This window comes from Myiozetetes cayanensis, unplaced genomic scaffold, assembly GCF_022539395.1.
Source record: "Myiozetetes cayanensis isolate MyiCay16 unplaced genomic scaffold, myiCay2020 scf475, whole genome shotgun sequence".
NCBI classification, from domain to species: domain Eukaryota; kingdom Metazoa; phylum Chordata; class Aves; order Passeriformes; family Tyrannidae; genus Myiozetetes; species Myiozetetes cayanensis.
This window is the reverse complement of record NW_026087715.1, coordinates 20,510-37,043: the sequence shown is the minus strand read 5'-3', so window position 1 is coordinate 37,043 and position 16,534 is coordinate 20,510. Positions and strand designations below refer to the sequence as shown.

Genomic DNA, 16,534 nt, shown 5'->3' with positions numbered 1-16,534 from the left:
AATGACCCATCCCGTGCCCTCCCCATCCCCATCCCCACAGTGCCTCTCCCAGAGCCAAACCCCCCCAAATCCCAGTTTAACCTCCCCAAATCCCAGTTTAAGCTGCCCAGGGACCCCCAGTGACCCCCTATCCCCCCAGCGCCTGGCCCACGAGTGCCTCTCCCAGTCCCACCCCCAAATCCCAGTTTAACCTCCCCAAGCCCCCTGTCCTAGCCTGGGGACCCCAGTGACCCCCATGTCCCCCCCAGCGCCTGGCCCACGAGTGCCTCTCCCAGTCCCACCCCCAAATCCCAGTTTAACCTCCTCAAATCCCAGTTTAGCTGCCCTGGGGACCAGGTGACCCCAGGTGACCCCAGTGACCCCCCATGCCCCCAGCGCCTGGCCCACGAGTGCCTCTCCCAGTCCCACCCCCAAATCCCAGTTTAACCTCCTCAAATCCCAGTTTAAGCTGCCTGGGACCCCCAGGTGACCCCAGTGACCCCCATGTCCCCATGTCCCCAGCGCCTGGCCCATGAGTGCCTCTCGCAGAGCTTCGACAGCGCCAAACACGCCCCCGCCCTGGTCCCGGCGGCCCCCAAGGGCGAGGGGGGGGGTCTCGGGAGCCCCCTGCCCTACACGCAGTACCTGCCCCTCATCAAGGCCCAGATCGGGGGCCAAGGACATCCACAACGCCCTCCTCGAGGGGGCCAACAAGATCACGGGCAAGCTGCCCCCCCCGGGGGGGCCCTGAGGGGCCGGGACCCCCGGGGGACCCCCCAGATGCAGCAGGGGGGGGTTAAAGGGGGATTGGGGGGCTGAAGGGCGTTTGGGGGTGGAGGCAGGGGTTCACCCTGGGGGCTCCCAGGGCATCTCCCCAGCTGGGACATGGGGGCTCTGGGGGTCAAGGGGGCTCTTTGGGGTTTGGAGGGGTCTGGGGGTTGAGGGTGCAATTGGGGGCCCTGGGGTTGATTGAGGGTCTGAAGGGATTGGGGGGGGCTTGGGAGGCTCCAGAGGGGTCCTGGACACCCCCCCAGAGGGGGTTTGGGGGGTTAAAGGCAGAAATTTGGGGGATCCTGGGGGGTCTGGGTTTGGGAGGGGGTTTGGAGTCTGACCCCCGTTCCGTTTTGGGGTTTGACCTGGGGGGGGTGATTTTGGGGGGTCTCCACGGGGGTTCTGGACACCCCTCCCGCAAAAGCTCCCGAGGGATAACTGAGGGGATAATGGGCAATTTTGGGATGGACCCCCAAGTTTTAGGGGGGGTCAAAACTCTCGTGTTTTGTTAAATAAATTGACTTTTTTTTGATATGGGTTCCTTCGTGTGCACGGGGGGGATCCCGGGGGAGGTGGGACGTGTCGGGGGGGGTGATGGTGTCACCGGGTGACACTCCGTGACGTCACGGTGCTCCTCAGTGACGTCATGACACCGATGACGTCACAAAATCGCGCAAAACGCTCCGCGCTTTTCTTTTGTCCCCGCCGCGCCGCCGTCGCGCGAGATCTCGCGAGAGGAGGGCGGGAGGTCTCGCGAGAGGAAGGGGCCGTGAGGGGACCCTGAGGGAGCGCGAGCCCGGCCCGGGAATCGCGACAGGGACCGCGACAGGGACCGGGAGGGGCCCCGGGAAGGGGACCGGGAGGGGCACCGGGAACGGCTCCGGCGCGCGGACGGACAGCCGGGAGCGGCGCACGGACAGGAATAGGCCCCGGCGGAGCCAGGCCGGGCCGCGGCCTCACAGCGAGCGGAGCCTGAGGGTGAGGGGGGGGCGGTGGGACCACCCGGGATCCATCAGGGTAACCCGGGACACCCCCGCGATAACCCGGGACCGCCAGGATCCACTGGGGTAACCTGGGACATCCCCGCGATAACCCGGGACCACCTGGGATCCATCAGGGTAACCTGGGACACCCCCGCGATAACCCTAGGACCGCCCGGGATCCACCAGGGTAACCCGGGACATCCCATGATAACCCCGGGACCGCCCGGGATCCATCGGGGTAACCCGGGACACCCCCGCGATAACCCCAGACCCACCCCGGGATCCACCGGGACACCCCCGGGATAATCCCAGACCCACCCCGGGACCCCCCCGGGACAAACCCAGCTCCCCTTAAAGCACCCCCAGCCCCTCCCCAAGACCCCCCCAGAACACGCCCTTGAGCCCTCAGGACCCCCCAAACCCCTGACGCCCCCCCCGGACACCCCCAGGTCCCCTCAGAACACTCTCTTGACTCCCCCCAGTCCCTTGAAGCCCCCCCAGACCTCCCAGGCGCCCCCAGGACCCCCAGCCATGTCGGACAGCGACGACAGCAACTTCTCCGAGGACGAGAGCGAGCGGAGCAGCGAGGGGGAGGAGGGCGAGGAGGGCGAGGTGAGGCCGAAGGCTCAGCGTGTTCGGGGGTCCTGAGCCCCCCGAGCTCGCTCTGAGCCCTCCAAACCCCCTGACTCCCCAAGCCCCCTGACTCCTCTGAGCCCCCCCAGGCCGAGGAGCAGCGAGGGGGAGGAAGGTGAGGCCGAAGGCTGGGGGGCTTTGAGGGTCTGGTGACACCCCCTGAGCCCCCCAACTGCCCCCCAGGCCGAGGAGCAGCGCGGGGGCAGCGGGAAGGAGGAGGAGGAGGGCGAGGAGGAGGAGGAAGAGGAGGAAGAAGAGGAGGAGTACGACGAGGAGGAGGAGGAGGAGGAAGATGACGATCGGCCCGCCAAGAAACCGCGGCATGGAGGGTTCATCCTGGACGAGGCTGGTGAGAGCAGATTCGGGGGGCTGGGGGAATCGGGGGTTTAGGGGATTCAGGGGTTTGGGGAGGATCAGGGGATTTGGGGGATTCAGGGGGTTTGGGGCACCAGGAGGGTTTGAGGGGGTGGATTTAGGGGAGTCTCTGCCCACCCTGCTGACCCCCCACCCCCAGATGTGGATGACGAGTATGAGGATGAAGATCAGTGGGAGGACGGGGCCGAGGACATCCTGGAGAAAGGTAAGGGGGTGCCCTGGGACCTCCCAGGACCCCTCCCCACCCTGGGGACCCCCAGAACCCCTCCCTACCCTGGGGATCTTCCCAGGACTCTTCCCCACCCTCAGGATCCCCCACCCTGCGGACACCCCTTCCCCTTCCCGAATCCTCTTCTCCCTCCCCAAACCTCTTTTTCTTTCCCAAACCCCCTTTTCCCCCAACTCCCCCTTTCTCAGGGGGATCCCATGACCCCCCCAAATTCCCTTTCCCCCAAACCCCTCCTTCCCTCCCCAGACCCTCCATTTCCCTGGGGTCCTGTGTCCCCGCCCCCCACGTCCATCCCTCCATCTCATCCGCTCGCCTGGGGCTTTTCTGTTGCTTTTTATCCCCCTTTTCCACCCCACCCCCTCCCCAACCTTCCCCATCAATTCTGACCCCTCACGCCCCCCCAAATTCCCCCTGTTTTCCCCCTCACCTGGTTTTGCTGTTTATTTACTTCATCCTCCACCGTCACTTTGTCCCCGGGGCAGAGGAGATCGAAGGTAAGACCCCCCCTCACCCCCTTCCACGTGTTCCCCCCACAAACATGGGGGCCCAAACACCCCCCAGCACCCCCCGAGTCCGTCCTGGGGGGGTCCAGTCCCGACCTTCCTCTTCCTCAGCCTCCAACATCGACAACGTGGTGCTGGACGAGGATCGTTCTGGGGCACGGCGGCTCCAGAACCTCTGGAGGTGACTTTGGACCCCCGCAGGAAGCTCCCCTAAGTCCCCATGACCTCAGCCCAGCCCCATTTCCCTCTTTTTTCCCTCTTTTTCTCCCTAATTTTTCCCATTTTCCTCCCCAGGGACCAGCGGGAGGAGGAGCTGGGTGAATATTACATGAAGAAATACGCCAAGTCCTCGGTGGGGGAAACGTGAGTGACCCCCCCGGGACCCCTCTGGGACACCCCCCAGTTGTGGTGACAGGAAGGGGCTTCCTGACCCCCCCAGCCTCGATTTGCCTGAGTTGGGGGGTTTTTCCCCCGTTTTTCAGGGTTTATGGAGGCTCGGACGAGCTGTCGGACGACATCACCCAACAGCAGCTGCTGCCCGGGGTCAAGTGAGTTTGGGGGCAGAAAGAGGAAAAGTGGGGCCTGGGGAGAGTTTAACTGGGGGAGAAAAGAGGGAACTGGGTCAAATCTCCCTTTAGCGAGAGTTAATTGTGGGGAAAAAAGGGCGGTGGGGTCATGCTGAAGGTTTAATTAGGGGGAAGAAAAAGAAATACAGTCAGATCCTCTCCATAATGAGGTTTTATTGCGTCTCTCGCAGGGACCCCAATCTCTGGACTGTCAAGTGCAAGGTGGGTGCTGAGCCCCCACCCCAAAACTCCCCTTTTTGTGCCCCAAATTCCACTTTTTTCTACCCCCGAACCCACTTTCTGTTCCCAAACCTTCCAATTTGTGCCCTTAAACCCCTTTCCCCCCTAAACCCCCCCGTTCCACCCCCTTACTCTCCCCTTCTCCCCCCAAACCCCCTGTGTGCCCCCCCCAGATCGGGGAGGAACGAGCCACGGCCGTCGCCCTCATGCGCAAGTTCATCGCCTACCAGTACACCGAGACCGTGAGCACTGGGGGCACTGGGGGGGCTCTGGGGCTGGACTGGGGGCACTGGGAAGCTCTGAAATGACCCCCCTATATCCCCCCCACTGCAGCCCCTGCAGATCAAGGCCGTGGTGGCCCCGGAGCACGTCAGGGGGTCCCTGTGAGGGGGGGCACTGGGGGGACACTGTGACAGTACTGGGGTGGTACTGTCAGTACTGGGGACACTGGCAGTGACCCCCCTGTCCCCCCCACTGCAGCCCCTGCAGATCAAGGCCGTGGTGGCCCCGGAGCACGTCAGGGGGTACCTGTACGTGGAGGCCTACAAGCAGACCCACGTGAAGCAGGCCATCGAGGGCGTGGGCAACCTGCGCCTGGGCTACTGGAACCAGCAGATGGTGCCCATCAAGGAGATGACTGACGTGCTCAAGGTGGTCAAGGAGGTCACCAACCTCAAACCCAAGGCCTGGGTCAGGCTCAAGAGGGGCATCTACAAGGACGACATCGCCCAGGTGAGGGAGGGGCGTGCCTGGGGCACACCTGGGGGTTACCTGGAGCTCTCCTATGGCTGGGGGGGGTTCACCTGGGCGTTCCTGCCCCCTCCCCCAGGTGGATTACGTGGAGCCGAGCCAGAACCAGATCTCCCTCAAGATGATCCCCAGGATCGACTTCGACCGGATCAAAGCCCGGATGAGCCTGGTGGGTGAGGGAGGGGGACACACCCCTGGGGCAGGGGAGGGGATCCCAGGGGGCCCACGAGTGGATCCCAGATGTGTGGGTGGATCCCTGAGGGGGCTGGATCCCCGAGGGTGAGTGGATCCCTCTTCTCCCCCCCGTGCAGAAGGACTGGTTCGCCAAACGCAAGAAGTTCAAGCGGCCGCCCCAGAGACTTTTCGACGCCGAGAAAATCCGGTACCACCCCCTGGGATCCTCCCTGGGACCCCCCCCCAGGGATCCACCCCCTGGGCTCACCCTGGGCTCACCTGGGGGTCCCACAGGTCCCTGGGGGGGGACGTGGCCTCCGACGGCGACTTCCTGATCTTCGAGGGCAACCGGTACAGCAGGAAGGGCTTCCTGTTCAAGAGCTTTGCCATGTCGGCCGTGGTGAGACCCAAAGTCCCCCTTTCTGGACCCAAAATCCTCCTGTAGGAACCCCAAATCTGTGGCTTGGGCCAAAACCCCCAAGTCTGAGCACAATTCCCCCCAAATTCCCCCCCAGATCACGGAAGGGGTGAAGCCCACCCTGTCCGAGCTGGAGAAGTTTGAGGACCAGCCCGAGGGCATCGACCTGGAGGTGGTGACTGAGAGCACAGGTAGGGGGTCCCCACCCAAAACCACCCCCCAGACCCCAAATCCCCCAGACCCCTCTCCCCAGCACCCCCAGCCCCAAACTCCCCCCCCAGCACCTGCCAGGCCCCAAACCCCATTCCTCTCCCAGGGAAGGAGCGGGAGCACAACTTCCAGCCCGGGGACAACGTGGAGGTGTGCGAGGGGGAGCTCATCAACCTGCAGGGCAAGATCCTCAGCGTGGACGGCAACAAGATCACCATCATGCCCAAGCACGAGGACCTGAAGGTCTGGAGACCCCAAAAAAACCCTGAAGTGCCCCCAAAATCTCTTTTTGCCAGCCCTGACAGGGGTGTTTGGTTTTTTTCCAGGACATGTTGGAGTTCCCGGCCCAGGAGCTCAGGAAGTACTTCCGGATGGGCGACCACGTGAAGGTGATCGCGGGGAGGTTCGAGGGTGACACGGGGCTGATCGTCAGGGTGGAAGAGAACTTCGTCATCCTCTTCTCCGACCTCACCATGCACGAGGTGAGCTGGGGGCGAAAAACACAGGAAAGGGGGTCGGGGGAGCATTTGGGGTGAAAAACGAGGGGTTTGGGGGTTGGGGTCAGTTTGGGGGGTGGGGTTAGTCCAGTGTTGGGGTGAAATCAAGAGGTTTGTGCCAATCCCAGTTTGGGGTGAATCCTAGGGATTTGGGGACCATCCTGGTTTTGGGGTGAATCCCAATGATTTTGGGCCAGTCCTCGTTTTGGAGTCAGTGCTGATTTGGGGGTAAATCCCAAGAGTTCTGGGTCCATCCTGGTGTTAGAATCAGTCCCGATTTGGAGTCAATCCCGCTGGTTTGTGTCAGTCCCATTTTGGGGTGAATTCAGAGGATTTTGGGTGTGTTTCCCCCAGCTGAAGGTGCTGCCCCGGGACCTGCAGCTCTGCTCAGAGACGGCGTCGGGCGTGGACGTGGGGGGGCAGCACGAGTGGGGGGAGCTGGTGCAGCTGGACCCCCAAACCGTGGGGGTGATCGTGAGGCTCGAGAGGGAGACTTTCCAGGTGAGACCACCCCCTAAAATATGGGGGTTCCACGATCACCCCCCCAAATCCAGGAGGGTCTTGGGGGTTCCCAAATCTGGGCATCCCCGCTGTCACCCCCGGGTGAGTCCCCAGCTCTCCCCCCCACGGGTGGGTCCTGGACCCCAAATCTGTGTCCTGTGGGAGCTCTGCCCTGTCCAAGGGCTGTGCCCCCCACCCCAGGGGGTCTCCCAGTTTGGGGAAGCCCCCTCCCCGACCCCCCCGTGCCCCCCAGGTGCTGAACATGTACGGGAAGGTGGTGACGGTGCGGCACCAGGCCGTCACCAGGAAGAAGGACAATCGCTTCGCCGTCGCCCTGGACTCGGAGCAGAACAACATCCACGTCAAGGACATCGTCAAAGTCATCGATGGCCCCCACTCCGTGCGTCCTGGGGGGGTCACCGGGGGGGCTGGGAGGGCTCCTTGGGGTGTTTTGGGGCTCCCCAGGTCTGTCTGTGTCTCTGGGATCATCCCCCACTTCCCTCCCTTGGTTTGGAGTTCGCTCCTTGCTCTGGGATTTACCCTCCCTTTGTGGCTTTCCCTCGTTTTTGGGGTTTCATCTCTCCTTTCTGGCATTCCACCTCCTGTTTTTGGGGTTCCAGCTCCCCTTTTTGGGGTTCCCCCCCTTGTTTTGGGGTTTCCCCCCTTGTTTTGGGTTTGTCCCGCCCTTTTTTTAGTTTCACGCACCCCTTTTTACTTCTTGCTTTTCTTATTTTGGCATTTCTCCCCCTTTTTGAGTTTCACCCCCTTTTTCCCCCTCACCCCCCTCATTTTGGGGTCTTTTTTCCCCCCCCAGGGCCGCGAGGGCGAGATCCGACACCTTTTCCGCGGCTTCGCCTTCCTGCACTGCAAGAAGCTGGTGGAGAACGGGGGGATGTTCGTGTGCAAGACCCGCCACCTGGTGCTGGCCGGGGGCTCCAAGGTCTGCAGGACCTCCCCCGGACCCCCAGTTGTCCCAGCTTTGCCCCTTTTCCCTCCTCACCCCGTTTTCCCCGCCCCCAGCCCCGGGACGTCACCAACTTCACGGTGTGCGGCTTCGCCCCCATGTCCCCCCGCATCAGCAGCCCGATGCACCCCAGCGGGGCTGGTGAGTCTGGGGGCGCTCCTGGGGGTCTCTGGGGACCCCCGAACGCCCCCTGACCCTCGCTGTGCCCCCCCAGGCCAGCGGGGGGGCTTTGGGGCCGGCGGGATGAGCCGCGGGCGGGGCCGGCGCGACAACGACCTGATCGGGCAGACCGTGCGGATCTCGCAGGGGCCCTACAAAGGTGGGTGTGGGAGCCCCCCCAGAGCCCCCCTGGGACCCCCCTGGGACCCTCCCTGACCGCCCCCCGTGCCCCGCCAGGGTACATCGGGGTGGTGAAGGACGCCACGGAGTCCACGGCGCGCGTGGAGCTGCACTCGACCTGCCAGACCATCTCCGTGGACAGGCAGCGCCTCACCACCGTGTGAGTGGGGGGCAGAGACCCCCAGGGACCCCTGGAGGGGAGGGGAGACCCCCCTGTGGGGAGGGGAGACCCCCCCGTGGGGAGGGAACATCCCTGTGGGTTAGGGTAACCCCCCTCCACGGTTTGAGGTGGTCCTTGCAGGTCCCTCAGGGGGTTGGGGTGGTCCTGGGAGACCCTTGGGGGCTCAGTGGGGGCCCTTGGAGACCCCTCAGTGAATTGGGGTGACCCTCAGACCCCCCCAAATGGGTCAAGGTGGTCCTGGGAGACGCTCCAGCTGGGTCAGGGGGTCCTTAGAGGCCCCCTGGCCACACAGAGGGGGCTCTCTCAGGGGTTCTGACCCCTCTTTTCCCCTCCAGGGGGTCCCGGCGCCCCGGGGGGCTCACGTCGGCCTACGGGAGGACCCCCATGTACGGCTCCCAGACCCCCATGTACGGCTCAGGGTCCAGGACCCCCATGTACGGCTCCCAGACCCCCCTGCACGACGGTGAGTGGAGATGAGGGGGGCCCTGGGGGGACCCTGGGAATGGGGGCAGGACGGGGGGAGCTCTGGGACCACGGGGGAGGCTCCAGGGGGCTTGGAGGGGGCTCTGGGGGACCCTGGGGATGGGGGTCTGGGGGATCCCCACGGGCAGGGGAAGTGCCCGTGGGGGTGACAGCATTTTTGGGGTGGCCTCCCCAGGGAGCCGCACCCCCCACTACGGGTCACAGACTCCCCTGCACGACGGGAGCAGGACCCCGGCCCAGAGCGGGGCCTGGGACCCCAACAACCCCAACACCCCCTCGAGGTGAGACCCCACCCCAAAACCCCCAAGCTCCACCCTCCCAGAAACCCCAATCCTCTTCTACGTGGGACCCCCATTTCCCTTGGGGTCCCTTCCTCGACCCCCGTCTCCCTTTGGGGTCCCTTTCCTCAACCCCCCCATTTCATGTCTCCCCCTCCCCAAATGCCCTGTTTTGTGTCTCCCCCTCTCTGGGGGGTCCCATTTGTGTCTCCCCCTCTCTGGGGGGTCCCATTTGTGTCTCCCTCTCTGGGGTCCCATTTGTGTCTCCCTCTGGGGGTCCCATTTGGGTCTCCTCTCTGGGGTCCATTGCCCCCTAGTGCCCCAGGGCGGACGAGGACTTCGAGTACGGCTTCGAGGATGAGCCCACGCCGTCCCCCCAGGGCTACGGGGGGACCCCCAACCCTCAGACCCCCGGGTACCCCGACCCCGCCTCCCCCCAGGTCACGCAGCCCTACAACCCCCAGACCCCCGGGACCCCCGCCATGTGAGTGACAAACGGGGGACCCCACAAACAGGGGGTAGGGGTGAACACCGAAATATGGGGGTGGGGGACCCAAAATGTCATTCTAGGGGAAAATGGGCTGCTGGGAGACCCCAAAATGCTTTTGGGGGTGGGGAACCCCAAAGTGCTGCAGGGGGCAGGGGGACCCCAAAATCTGGGAGGGGGCAATGAGGGGGTTCAGTGCTCTTGGAGGGGGGGCCCCGAAATGTCACTCCAGGGGAAAAATGGGCTTCTGGGGGACCCCAAAATGGGTTGTGGGCGCCTGAGGGACCCTAAAACTCAGAGGGGGTGGCTCCTGATCCCAAAATGTGGCTCTGAGGAGAACCTGGGCCCTCCCAAACGCCCCCCAGGTGTGACCCCCTCCGGTTTCTCCCCCAGGTACAACACGGAGCAGTTCTCGCCCTACGCCGTCCCCTCCCCACAGGGGTCCTACCAGCCCAGCCCCTCCCCCCAGAGCTACCACCAGGTGGCCCCGAGCCCAGTGGGCTACCAGAACACCCACTCGCCGGCCAGCTACCACCCCACCCCCTCCCCCATGGCCTACCAGGTAACCGGGGACCCCCAAACCTCCCCGGGACCCAAACCTCCCAGGACCCCAACCCCTCGACCACCCTGAGTGCCCCAAACACCCCTGAGCTCCCCCAGCCCCACTGGACTACCAGAACACCCACTTGCTGGCCACGTTCCCCACCAGTACCCTACCAGGTACCCCAGGACCCCCAAGTCCCCTAAACTCCTCAGGGTCCCCAAACCCCAAAACAGAGCCTCCCCAAACCCCCTTATGGCCCCCTACACCCCCACATAGCCCCTCTGTGTCCCCAAACTCCTGCCTTTAACCACCCCCCTGTCCCCCCCAGGCCAGCCCGAGCCCCAGCCCGGTGGGCTACAGCCCGATGACCCCCGGGGCGCCCTCCCCGGGGGGCTACAACCCCCACACCCCCGGCTCGGGCATCGAGCCCAGCGCGGGCGACTGGGTGACCACCGACATCCAGGTGAAGGTCCGGGACTCCTACCTGGACTCGCAGGCCGTGGGGCAGACCGGGGTCATCCGCAGCGTCACGGTGAGACCCCCACCCTGGGGGGCTTCATCAGGGGCTGGGGGGCTTCGTCAGGGGCTGGGGGGCTTTGTCAGGGGCTGGGGGGCTTCATCAGGGGCTGGGGTCTATCCTGGGCTCGTGGTCTGTGGGGCAGACCGGGGTCATCCGCAGCATCACGGTGAGACTCCCCGCCTGGGGGGCTTCATCAGGGGCTGGGGGGGCTTCTTCAGGGGCTGGGGGTCTATCCTGGGCCATGGGGCAGACCGGGGTCATCCACAGTGTCACAGTGAGACCCCTGCCTGGGGGGCTTCATCAGGGGCTGGGGGGGCTGTCCTGGGAGTGTCACAGTGAGACCCCCACCCTGGGAGGCTTCATCAGGGGCTGAGGGTCCATCCTGGCTGTGGGACAGAGCCCGGGTTAGCTGGAGTGTCCTGGTGAGACCCCCACCCTGGGGGGGCTCTGAGGGCTCTGTGGGTGCTCCGGGGGTTTATTTGGGGGTCTCAGCCCCCCCGTTTCCCCCCCCAGGGTGGGCTGTGCTCCGTGTACCTGAAGGACAGCGAGAAGGTGGTCTCGGTGTCCAGCGAACACCTGGAGCCCGTCACCCCCACCAAGAGCAACAAGGTGAGACCCCCCCCCTCAGAGACCCCCTCAGACCCCTCTGGAGACCCCCCTGAGCCCCTCTGGATCCCCTCCCCAGGTGAAGGTGATCCTGGGGGAGGACCGGGAGGCCACGGGGATCCTGCTGAGCATCGACGGCGAGGACGGCATCGTGCGGATGGACCTGGAGGAGCAGCTCAAGATCCTCAACCTGCGCTTCCTGGGGAAGCTGCTCGAGGCCTGAGAGACCCCCGGGACCCCCGCCCACTTTTCTGGCCAGTTTTCTCCCTTTTCTGGCCGTTTTCCCCTGTTCTTGCTGGTTTTCCCCGTTTTTTTCCTGGTTTTCCTTATTCCTATTTTCCCTCATTTTCTCTCCCTCCCCCCACCCCGTTTTGCCCCCCCCATCTTATTTTCTCCCTCTCCCCCACAATTTCCCCCGATCTCATTTTTCTCTCCCCCCCTTCTGTTTTTCATGCCCCCCCCATCTTGTTGTAGCCAGGTTTTGGTGTCCAATAAAGGTCTGGGGGTGCAGCCCCTCCTCCCCCAGTTCTGTGAGGGTCTGGGGGTCCCAGAGGGGTTTGGGGCCGGTTTGGAGGGGTCCCAGAGGGATTTTGGGGTCTGGTTTTGGGGGTCGCCCTTCGGAACCCCTCTGTTGGCTCTGGGCGCTTCCGCCCTCGCCTCTCCCCGATTGGTCGTCGCACCCGCGGCCCCGCCCCCCTCTCGCCTCCATTGGCCGAGCAGCGGCGCCGCCATTGGCCGTGCCCCCGAGCGGCCCGCTCTGCCTCCCTCTGATTGGTCGGTGCCCCCGAGAATGTCTCGCTCTGATTGGGTACCGGGGCCGCGCCGGCGCGGTGCCGTACAACAAGATGGCGGCGTCCATGGCGGGGCGGGCGGTGGCCTGGGGGGCCCGCGCGGTGCTCGGGGGGCGGCGGAGCCGCCTCGGTCCCGGGACCCCCCAGCAGGGACCCCCCGGGAACGCCCAACCGCGACCCCCCGCGGCCCCCCGCCGCGCCCTCAGCGGCCCCGACACCGCGACCGTGCTGCGGGAGCGGCTGCGGCAGCACCAGGTGGGCACACGGGGGGGCTTCGGGGGCCTGGCAGGTCTCTCCCGGGGGTCCCCGATCGTCCTCGGCCACCCCCGGGGGCACCCGGGTGTGTCTGGGGGGTCTGCAGGGGTGGTCTCGGGTGTCCCCAGGTGTCTCGGGGGTCTCCCTGGGTGTCCCCACGTGTCCCCGGGGGTCTCCACGTGTCCGTGGGGGGCTCCCCTTTGTCGCCGTCCCTCCCCTCTGTGCCCCCGCAGGGACTGTGTGTGTGTCCCCCCGGGTGTCACCTGTCCCCTCTGTGTCCCCGCAGGTGTCCGAGGGCCCCCCCGGCCCCCCCGAGGACGAGGACCCCCGGCGGGGGGGGCTGCGGCGCCTGGCCCTGCGCCTGGGGGGGCTCCTGGCGGCCTCCGGGGGGGTGGCCGTGCTCTACGTGTTCGGTGGGTCCCCGCGGGGTCACCCCTGCTGTCCCAAATACCTCCTCGGTGTCCCCTCCGGTGTCCCCGGGATCTCCCCGGGATCCCCCCCGTGTCCCCCCCCGCCTTTCCCCGTGTCCCAAATGTCCCCAACTCTTTCCGTGCTCCCCAAAACATCCCCCCCGGTGTCCCCCGGCGACCCCCGGTGTTTCTCTGATGTCCCCAATGTCCGCACAGGCAGCAACGCGGTGGACGAGCACGGGGCCAAGGTGAGGGGATGGGGGGGACCAAGGGGGGGGTCTCTGGGGGCGCGTCCTGTCCCCGAGGGGGCGGTTCTGTCCCCAAAAGGCGGGGTCTTGTCCCCAGAAGTGCCACTTTTGTCACCCGAAGCCCCTTTTTTCCGGCACCATTTGGGATGTGGGGAGGGGACAGGGGGATGCGCGGGGACATCAAAGGTGGTGGCAGGGGGTGACAACGACCCCAGGGAGGGGACAGGACGTGGCACCTCCTGTGAATTGTCCCTGTCCTGTGCCCCCTCCCACTGCCACTGTGGCCCCTCAGCACTGTCACCCCCGCCCCAGAATGTCCCCACGTGTCCCTTTGGACCCCCATGTCTCCAATGTCCCCCCACAGATCCCAGATGAGTTTGACAGCGGTGAGTGATGAGGGGGACACTGAGGGGACATTTTGGGAGGGGGAGGGAGGGAGGGGGAGAGGGGACCCCTTGGGAGGGGGACACCCTGGTGACATCCCTGGGGAGGGGGACAGGGGTGATAAGGGGGTCAGGGGCACTCCTGGGGGTGAGGGGACACCCCAGTGACATCCCTGGGGAGGGGGATGGGGGGGAGGGGACCCCCCAAGGGCCCTGTTTGTCACCTCAGTGTCTGTTTGGGGCCCCTTTCACACCCCGGTGTGACCCTGGGGGGGTTTGGGGGGCTTTGGGTTAGACTGGGAGGGGGTGTTCTCCACCCAGGGGTGTCTGTCCCTCCCTGGGACACGGGGCTTGTCCCCTGGGGACACAGGGGGCTCTGTCCCCCGTCCCGGGGACACGAGGGGCTCACAGGGGGGTCCCACAGACCCCTTTGGGATCCGGCACCTCCGACGGACCTACAAGTACTTCAAGGACTACAGGCAGGTGGGTGGGGGGCTTTTGGGAGGGTTTGGGGGGGGCCCCCGGTGTCCCTGTCCCCATCTGGGGTCGTTGTCCCACGATGGGGGTCACAGTCTATTTGGGGGTCCTGTCCCCACTGCCCCCTTTGTGCCCCCAGATGATCATCGAGCCCACGAGCCCGAAGCTGCTGCCGGACCCGCTGAAGGAGCCCTATTACCAACCCCCCTACACGCTGGTCATCGAGCTCACGGGGGTCCTGCTGCACCCTGAGTGGTCTGTGAGTACCCCCCAGCCCCCCAAAATACGCCCAGCCCCCCCAAAACCCAGATAAAGCCCCCTGAGCTCGAGACCTGGGAGCTCTGGGGCCTCAGCACCTTCCCTAAGAGTGGGTGCTACGCCCCAAAAACATCGTGAGACACCCCAAAAACATCCTGAGACACCCCAAAAATAGCCTGAAACTCCTGAAAAAAACGCTAAAACCCCCCAAAATACACCCAACCTCACCCAAATCCCTTCCAAAACCCATCAAAACCCACTGAAACTCCCCCAGATCTGTGCCCTCACCACCTTCCTCAACTGTGAGTGTAACATCCCAAAAACACCCTGAAACCCTTTGAAACTCCCAAAGGAACCCCAAAATCTCTCAGCTTCCTGAAAAAAATCATCCTTGAACTTCTTTCAATTTCCCTCCCCCAAAAAAAACCCAGATCCCTCCCTTGAAATCCACCAGAAATGCCCCAACCCTCACCCAAACCCCTCCAAAACCCTTCCAAACCCCACAAAACTTCCCTAGCTGTTCCAAAACTCTCTGATTTCCCCCTGAAATGCAGCTGGTGACGGGCTGGAGGTTCAAGAAGCGCCCGGGCATCGAGCACCTTCTGCAGCAGCTGGCGCCGCTCTACGAGATCGTCGTGTTCACCTCTGAGACCGGCATGGTCAGGGGGCCTTTCAGGGGCTTTTTAAGGCTTTTGGGGTGGTTTTGGGGTTGGTTTTGGGGCTGGTTTTGGGGGAGGCTTCAGAGCTCCTGGGGTCTCAGATTTGGGGCTTGGGGGGTTGGTGGGGGTTTTGATGTTTTTTGGAGGGGTTTGGGTGCATTTTGAGGGTTTCAGGGTGGTTCTGTGGTGTTTTGGGTCGGATTTCAGGCCGGTTTGGAGCTGGTTTTTGGGGTGTTTCAGAGCTCTTGGGGTCTCAGGTTCTAAGGGGGGGTTTTTCCAGTGGGTCCTGACCTCCTGACCCCGCTCCTCCCCACCCCCCTCCCCAGACAGCCTTCCCCCTCATTGACAGCATCGACCCCCACGGCTTCGTGTCCTACCGGCTGTTCCGCGACGCCACGCGCTACATGGAGGGGCACCACGTCAAGGTGGGCTTTGGGGGGTTCCCCTGGCCCCTTCCTGGGGGGCGATCCCGCGGTTCTGACCCCCCCCTTTCCCCCCAGGACATCTCGTGCCTGAACAGGGACCCCGCGCGCGTGGTGGTCGTGGATTGCAGGCGGGAGTCGTTCCGGCTGCAGCCCCACAACGGGCTGGGGCTGCCCCGCTGGGACGGGGCCTCCGAGGACAGGGCCCTCTACGACCTGGCCGCCTTCCTCAAGAGTGGGTGGTGTGACAGCCCCAGATCCCCAAAAATCCCCGCCCCGGGAGCGCCCCAAAACTGCCCCGAAACCCCACAGAAATAGCGCCAGAAATGCCCCCCGAGACCCCGCCCAAAATACACCCAACCTGCCCAAAACACACCTGAGCTGCCCAAAATACACCTGACCCGCTCAAAGACCCCCCCAGGTCCCAAGAAACCCCACCCCGAAATACCCCCTGAAACGCACCCCAAATCTGTCAAAACCGACCCAAATCCTGTGTGTATCAACCCCCAACTCCGAATCCCACAGTCCCCAAAATTCCTTTATCCCCCCCACTAAATCCATGTCCCCCACCGGCCCCATGTCCCCAAATTCCTCCCCTTTCCCCCCCAGCCATCGCCCTGAGCGGGGTCGAGGACGTGCGGACGGTTCTGGCCAACTACGCCCTGGAGGAGGATCCTTTGGCAGCTTTCCAGCGGCGCAGGACCCTCCTCGAGGAGGTTTGGGGGGTCCAGGGGGTTGGGACCCTCCATGACCCAAAACTGGGGGATTCACCCCAAAATCCGGGCACTGGAGGAGGAGCCGCTGGTGGGTTGGGGCGGGGGGAAGGAAGGCACCTGGGGGATTAAGGGGACATTTGGGGGTCCCTCCCTGACCCTAAATTTGCCCCCCCCTCCCCCAGGAGGAGCAGCAGCGCCGGGCCGAGCTGGCCCAGGGCAAGAAGCCCCCTGGGGTCTTCCTGGGGTCCCTCACCGGGAGGATTTGGCCGCGCTCCAAGCAGCAGTGACGTCACCTGTGACGTCATTGTGATGTCATTGTGATGTCATCGGATGGGGGGGCACCCAGGAAATCCCCCCCCGCCCTTTTATCTGCCCGCCCTCCCCCAAAATTCACAGGAATGCCGGAGCACCCCCTCCATCCCCCGGCTGCTGGAGCCCCGGGCCTGGATTGGGGGGATTTGGGGGGATCTGGGAGGGGATCTGGGGGACCTGGGGGATTTGGGGGGTCTCGACCCCGCTTTGGGGTGAATAAAGGCTAATGTGGAGCCCTAGGGGTGCCGTGGGGTGTTTTTGGGGAGGGAATGGGGGTTTTCCTTCACCCCTGTCCGGTGTTGGGAATGCTGGGAGGGGGCGTTGGGGGCTGGATCCACTTTTTGGGGAGGGATTTTGAGTTTGACTCCTCTT

At 64.6% G+C, this 16,534-nt stretch overlaps 3 protein-coding genes across 4 annotated transcripts; all 3 read left to right on the top strand.

Moving 5' to 3' along the window:
• Positions 1–483: 483 nt before the first annotated feature.
• On the top strand, positions 484–779 carry MED29 (mediator complex subunit 29). The gene is given in 2 exon segments (XM_050331073.1): positions 484–650; positions 652–779. Coding segments are annotated over 2 exon segments (246 nt in total). The 3' UTR covers positions 731–779.
• Positions 780–1,438: 659 nt separating this feature from the next.
• SUPT5H (SPT5 homolog, DSIF elongation factor subunit) lies at positions 1,439–11,642 on the top strand. Of its 2 annotated transcripts, XM_050331069.1 has the most exons (29): positions 1,439–1,728; positions 2,216–2,345; positions 2,550–2,715; positions 2,881–2,946; positions 3,585–3,654; positions 3,768–3,836; positions 3,956–4,021; positions 4,231–4,261; positions 4,453–4,521; positions 4,760–5,011; positions 5,109–5,198; positions 5,341–5,411; positions 5,498–5,603; positions 5,719–5,812; positions 5,938–6,074; positions 6,158–6,313; positions 6,683–6,829; positions 7,083–7,229; positions 7,644–7,769; positions 7,850–7,934; positions 8,008–8,112; positions 8,190–8,292; positions 8,649–8,776; positions 8,972–9,077; positions 9,400–9,558; positions 9,955–10,123; positions 10,434–10,637; positions 11,139–11,234; positions 11,311–11,642. In XM_050331069.1, exons 2-29 carry the CDS (start codon positions 2,265–2,267, stop codon positions 11,452–11,454), a joined length of 3,243 nt encoding a protein of 1,080 aa, XP_050187026.1. In that variant the 5' UTR covers positions 1,439–1,728; positions 2,216–2,264; the 3' UTR covers positions 11,455–11,642. The 2 variants fall into 2 exon arrangements, with proteins under 2 accessions (XP_050187026.1, XP_050187027.1); XM_050331070.1 differs by lacking the exon at positions 1,439–1,728 and having other exon boundaries at positions 2,215–2,345.
• A 433-nt stretch (positions 11,643–12,075) lies between these two features.
• TIMM50 (translocase of inner mitochondrial membrane 50) lies at positions 12,076–16,295 on the top strand. Its single transcript, XM_050331066.1, has 11 exons — positions 12,076–12,277; positions 12,564–12,690; positions 12,904–12,935; positions 13,300–13,321; positions 13,743–13,801; positions 13,935–14,054; positions 14,608–14,712; positions 15,039–15,137; positions 15,213–15,369; positions 15,744–15,850; positions 16,033–16,295. The coding sequence occupies exons 1-11, from the start codon at positions 12,077–12,079 to the stop codon at positions 16,135–16,137; spliced, it is 1,134 nt and encodes a 377-aa protein (XP_050187023.1). The 5' UTR covers position 12,076; the 3' UTR covers positions 16,138–16,295.
• Positions 16,296–16,534: the final 239 nt, after the last annotated feature.